Source organism: Colobus angolensis, unplaced genomic scaffold, assembly GCF_000951035.1.
Source record: "Colobus angolensis palliatus isolate OR3802 unplaced genomic scaffold, Cang.pa_1.0 Scaffold698, whole genome shotgun sequence".
Classification (NCBI taxonomy): domain Eukaryota; kingdom Metazoa; phylum Chordata; class Mammalia; order Primates; family Cercopithecidae; genus Colobus; species Colobus angolensis.
Window position 1 is genome coordinate 107,255 of NW_012120687.1, and position 6,510 is coordinate 113,764.

Consider the following 6,510-nt stretch of genomic DNA (forward strand, 5'->3'; position numbering starts at 1 on the left):
AAAAAAAAAAAAAAAAAACAGGAAGGAGGTTTAGTTGACTCACAGTTCACATGGCTGGGGAGGCCTCACAATCATGGTGGAAGGCGAATGAGGAACAAAGTCATGTCTTACATAGTGGCAGGCAAGAGAGCTTGTGCGGGGAACTCCCGTTTATAAAACTATCAGATCTCGTGAGACTTGTTTACTACCGTGAGAACAGTATGGGGGAAATTGCCCCCATGATTCAGTTATCTCCACCTGGCCTCACTGTTGCCATGTGGGGATTATTACAATTCAGGGTGAGATTTGGGTGGGAATACAGCCAAACCATTATCAGAAGGTATGTCTTTTTTTTTTTGAGATGGAGTCTCACTCTTTTGCCGGGCTAGAGTGCAGTGGTGCAATCTTGACTCACTGCAACCTCCGCCTCCCAGGTTCAAGCGATTCTTCTGCCTCAGCCTCCCAAAGTGCTGGGATTACAGGCGTGAGCTACCACGCCCGACCAGAAGGTATATCTTTTCTCTAACACATTCTACTGTAATATATCTCGTTTTAGTCATCTTATACCCAAGGTGCCTTTCAGCCTTGCTTGTAATGTACTGTAATTTTTACTTTGAATTTTACACTTGTGTCACAATTTAGCCATTAAATGCTCTTTCTTCACCTGAGTGGCTTCTTGATGCTTTCTGAAGGCACTCTTGAAAGCATCTGTGCTTTTTAGTAATAAGATATCCTGCCCCTAAACTGTAACTAGCTCATTTTCAAAGAGTACTGGCTCCTTTTAGAGGAGACTAGTGTTAGAGATGAAAATGTGGGCTCTGGGAGGTACATGAGATTGTTCCACAGAATGAGGAGAGATAGGATGACATGAGATAAGAAGCTACTTGAGTCAGCAGAGGAATTACTCTTTTAAAAAGTCAAGAGTTTCTGTTGCTGATTCCAGTTTAAGTTCTTTTCTGTCTCGTAATCTGATTTCTTCCCCTTTCTCTAATAGTTTTGAGTTATTTTATGTAGGCACATGAAAGATGTGTTTATAATGTCCTCTGGATGTAGACATTTCCGTTTCTTTTTTCTTTTTGAATCTTACTCAAGTGGCCTGAATTGATTCCCAAGTCTGCCGTTCAGTTTCTCCTTGTTGCTATCCCTTGAGACTCAACTGCCTGAAAAGTAAGAGAAACCCAGGCTTACCTCAAGGAAACACCAAAGAAAACATATGCACAACATTCTTGTATTAGTCTGTTCTCACACTCCTTTAAAGAACTACCTGAGACTGGGTAATTTATGAAGAAAAGAGGTTTAATCGACTCAGAGTTCTGCAGACTGTACAGGAGGCATGGCTGTGGAGTCCTCAGAAAACTTACAATCATGGCAGAAGGCGAAGGGGAAGCAGGTGTGTTTCCATGTGGCAGTAGGAGAGAGTGAACACACTTATAAATAACTAGATCTCCTGAGAAATCTATCACAAGACCAGCAACAGGGATAGCTGCCCCCATTACAGTCACCTCCCACCAGGCCCCTCTGCCAACACTGGGGATTACAATTCAACATGAGATTTTGGGTGAGGGCACAGAGCCAAACCATATAATCTGGCAAAACAGATGTTGACCCACACAATTAGTACTAAATACTCAGAGATACCAGGAAATCTCTGGGTCCTTAAGGTTTTACTTAAAACTCTCTTTTAACTCTTTATTGGCCAGGCACAGTGGCTCACGCTTGTAATCCCAGCACTTCAGGAGGCCAAGGTGGGCAGATCACCTGAGGTCAGGAGTTCAAGGCCAGCCTGGTCAACATGGCGAAACCCCATCTCTACTAAAAACACAAAAATTAGCTGGGTGTGGTGGTGCGTGCTTGTAATCCCAGCTACTTGGGAAACTAAGGCAGGGGAATTGCTTGAACCAGGGAGGCGGAGGTTGTAGTGAGCCGAGATCATGCCACTGCACTCCAGCCTGGATGACTGAGTGACACTCTGTCACAAAAACAAAAACAATAAAACTCTATCCTCATGGGTGCTAACGGTGGTAGTGTTAATCTTACAGCATGTAGGATTGTTGGGCTCAGATTCTTAAAGGCCTTTGAATAGATGAAGCCATTCTTAATCTGTGTTACACTAGTCTGACATTTTAACCATTAAGAATGATAGGAGGCTGGGTGCAGTGGCTCACGCTTGTAATCCCAGCACTTTGAGAGGTCAGAGCAGGCGGATCCCTTGAGGTCAGGAGTTCGAGACCATCCCTGCCAACATGGTGAAAGCCTCTCTCCACTAAAAATGCAAAAATTAGCTGGCTGTGGTGACACCTGTAATTGCAGCTACTTGGGAGGCTGAGGCACGGGATCACTTGAACCTCGGAGGCGGAGGTTGCAGTGAGCCTAGATAGTGCCATTGCACTCCAGTCTGGGTGACAGAGCTAAACTCTGCCCAAAAAAAAAAAAAAAAAGAAAAAAGATAGCAGATGTAGCCAAATTATATCAAGAACCATTAGAAGGCTGGCCATGGTGGCTCACACCTGTAATCCCAGCACTTTGAGAGGCTGAGGCAGGTGGATTGCCTGGCCAACATGGTGAAATCCTGTCTCTACTTAAAATACAAAAATTAGCTCGGTGTGATGGCACACGCCTGAAACTTTAGCTACTCGGGAGGCTGAGGCAGGAGAATCGCTTGAACCTGGAAGGTGGAGGCTGCAGCGAGCCGAGATCATCACACTCCAGCCTGGGTGACAGCGCAGACAAAGAAACAAACAAAAAAACCCATTAGATATGTAAAGAAATTCACCACAGACGTTCAGGAGACTCCTTTCTGTTACTCCACATTTTTATATTCAGTGTCCCATAACCACCAGCGAAGTTGTGTGGCTGCGTTTCAGTCAGGTTTTGTATTTGTTGTGACTAGGTAGTTATCAGTACGTTTTCTAGTAATTTTTAGCCTGTTCTCATTTATTTTTTTTATATGAAATATAGTGAGAATTCACATTATGGATGCAGGAAGCTGTAGGATGAATATAAATATCTAGGATTTGACATGAATGCGTACGTACTTTGCCCTCTCTTTTTTTGTGTTCTGGGTTAATAACACCACTGCACAGATGTGATGCTGTCTACAACATTCTTTCCTTTTTGTTTCGCCTGTTTCTTCTGCTGTATTAAGCTACATGAGAGTAGCATTTTGGCCTTGTCACTGCTGTATCCTTAGTGTCTAGGACAAGACTGGACACACGTTAGGTGCTCTAAGAATATTTGTTTAATGAAAATATGATGCTGGTAGTTCTCCGCCTCAAACCCTTTTGGAAGGAAAATGATTGTTTTAGGATGTTTTAGGCTGTAAGTTGCAGGAAACCAAATTTAAACATCTTGAGTGATAAACCCATCATTCTGCTTAGTGGAAAGTCTTGGGTAAGGGTGGGTTTTGGGGGTTGGTGAAGTCAGTGGCTCAGCAGCGTGAGCTCTGCTGTCTCTGGGTCGGCTGCCCCAGCGGGTTCCTCATGGTCAGAAGGTGGCTGCCCGCACAGTGAGCTGCAATGTTCATGTCATCTGGGAGACAGGGAGACTGGCTTTTGTTTGCTGGGGATTGTGTGTTTGAGAACCTAAATGCAGTAGAGAAAGGGGAAAAATGAAAAACATTTCCTTTCTTGGTAAGGACAGAAAGGATGAATTGAAGAAAACTGCGAAGAGAGCGAGAAGCTTCAGCGTGCATGATTTTGGAGATGCTGAAGTATGGGGTTACTGAGGCTTGTGGAGCTCTTTTTAAAGGTTTGGAGGAAGAGGAGAATTCAGCCGTGCTCAGATATGGGGAAGGAGCTACGTGAGAGACTTTTGTTCTTCTGAGGTGCCCATTTGGGCTTTTGCTTGCCTTACAAACCTTAGCGCCTTAAAGAAATACCTAAAAAAGCTAAAGCAGAAAACAAAAATGGCCCATAGTCTTAGCTTCCAGATAATAACTAATGATTTCAAAAAATGAAATGGGCTGGGTGTGGTGGCTCATGCCTGTAATCCCAGCACTTTGGGAGGCCGAGGGAGGTGGATCACCTGAGGTCAGGAGTTTGAGACCAGCCTGACCAATATTCTGAAACCCCATCTTTATTAAAAATATAAAATTTAGCCGGGCTTCTTGGCAGGCGCCTGTAGTCCCAGCTACTCAGGGAGGCTGAGACAGGAAAATTGCTTGAACCTGGAGGGCGGAGATTGCAGTGAGCTGAGATTGCACCACTGCATTCCAGCCTGGGCATCGCAGTGAAACTCCATCTCAAAAAAAAAAACAAAACAAACAAATGTGCAAATTGTTAACTAATTTAAACAGTACAGGAAGGGGTAATGGGACCAGTTACCATCTTTGTTGTGTGACACACACAGAATCGCTGCATTGTGTTTCCAGAGACATCCTTCACAGGTTTCAGGATTCCTCCCAGGAGGCAGCCTGTAGCACTTGCTGCTCCGCCTTGCCTGCCTGGTGATCTGTCCTGTATGGAGGTGGCCGCTCAGCAGTCCTCCGTCGTGGGGCATGTTGGCGTGCTTCTGCAGTATATGTGATGTTGCAGCGAGTGTTTTTATATATATACGTATATACATGTTGGTGAACCTCTGCACATAGTGAGGCAGATTCCTAGTCATGGTGAGATTGCTGGGTCAAAGTATGTGAACTATTAAAGTTTCGACAGATTTTGTCAAATTTCCCTCCGGAAAGATTGCAGCAGTTTTCTTTCTGCCGTTGCGCTTTCTCCTTGCTGGGTGTCTTGGCGGTTTTCATTTCTGCCCACCTGATAGGTACAGTAGTTAACTGTACAGCTGGAATTGTATCTGTTGAATTGAGTGGGAAATTCAGTGTCTTTTTACGAGTTTCTTGGTCCTTTGTCTTCCTTTTCTGTGAACTGCTAAATGATTGCCTTTTCTGGATGATGTGTGTGAACTTTGTAAGTGAAAGAAATAAGCTCCTTGCTGCCATATGGTTGTGCATATTTCTTCTTCTTCTGTTTCTTTTTTTTTTGAGACAGAGTCTCACTCTGTTGCCCAAGCTGGAGTGTAGTGGTGTCTTGGCTCACCGCAACCTCCACCTCCTGGGTTCAAGTGATTCTCCTGCCTCAGCCTCCCGAGTAGCAAGATTACAGGTGCCCACGACCACGCCTGGCAATTTTTTTTTTTTTTGAGACGGAGTCACCCAGGCTGGAGTGCAGCGGCAGCGTGACCTTGGCTCACTGCAACCTCTGCTTCCCAGGTTCAAGCGATTCACCTACCTCAGCCTCCTGAGTAGCTGGCATTACAGGCACACACCACCACACCCAGCTAACTTTTGTATTTTTAGTAGAGACGGGGTTTCAGCATGTTGGTCAGGCTGGTCTCAAACTCCTGACCTCCTGATCTGCCTACCTCGGCCTTCCAAAGTGCTAGGATTGCAGGCATGAGCCACTGTGCCCGGCCAATTTTTGTATTTTTAGTAGAGACGAGGTTTCACCATGTTGGCCAGGCTGGTCTCGAACTCCTAACCTCAGGTGATCCACCCTCCTTAGCCTGAGCCACTGTGCCCAAGCTGTGACTGTTTCTTCTAATTTATCGGTTTTAAAGTCACATTTAGCTTTTTTTCATACAGAAGATTTAAATTTTTATGGAGTTGACTTTATGAACCTTTTTCTTGATGACTTTTGTTTTTTTTTGCCCTGACCTGGCCACTCCATGTCATTCACTGCTGACACCAGTGTAGCACCCCTGCCTGGGCCATGTGGACCCCACTGGGAACTCCAAATGTAGGCACCTGAGGGCTCCAGCAAGCCACGAGAATCCTCCATGTCCTTGACAGAGCTAAATGCTGTGTCCCCGGGGCTGCTTTATGTTTGTTGTGTGGTGTTAGACACAGGTGGGCTGGGTGCTGAGGCTGCAGGCTAGTGTGGGAGGAAGGGAGGGGGTATAGAGTGCAGGGCACATGAACCCCACTGAGGAGGTGTTTGTTAAATGCCAGGGGGGCACTGAGCTGAAATGGCCTTGGCTCTTCCTCAGCTGATCTGAAGGGGGTAAGGATAGAGGCTCGGCCAGACAGGTTATTCTCTTTCTGGGTATGATTTTGAACCTGCCTGTTCTTGTTCTGTAGGTGAAGAGATGGCGTTTGTGAAGAGTGGCTGGTTGCTGCGGCAGAGTGAGTACAGGATGTGCGGCCTGCGATCGGCATTGCCGAAGGGCAGTGTCTGTTTCTGTTTGCTTAAAGCCGATCATGTTTAAAAACAAATAACAAAGTTTTATGAGTGCTGTGGCCTTGAGTTTTCCCTTGGACATCCCTAGATCTCTGTGAACTGTCTTGCACACCACCAAGCTCCTCCTTGGTTGCTGAGTTGATAGGAACCAGGAAACAATGGCAGTCCCTGCTGCTTTTGCTCTCCTCACTGGCGTGCTTTATTTATTTTGTTTTACTTTATTTATTTATTTTTTTGAGACGGAGTTTCACTCTTGTTGTGGAGTGCAGTGGTGCGATCTCGGCTCACCACAGCCTCCGCCTCCTGGGTTCAAGCAATTCTCCTGCCTCAGCCTCCTGAGTAGCTGGGATTACAGGCA

The 6,510-nt window shown here is 45.6% G+C and overlaps 1 protein-coding gene across 1 annotated transcript in view; it reads left to right on the forward strand.

Moving 5' to 3' along the window:
• Nucleotides 1-6,046: 6,046 nt before the first annotated feature.
• LOC105500881 (pleckstrin homology domain-containing family B member 2-like) overlaps nt 6,047-6,510 on the forward strand; it is a gene marked incomplete at its 3' end in the record, with an annotated part of 22,250 nt that continues 21,786 nt past the window's right edge. Inside the window, exon 1 of the mRNA XM_011926558.1 lies at nt 6,047-6,097. Within this exon, the coding sequence (XP_011781948.1) occupies nt 6,061-6,097 (37 nt within the window). The remainder of the gene's footprint in view (nt 6,098-6,510) is intronic.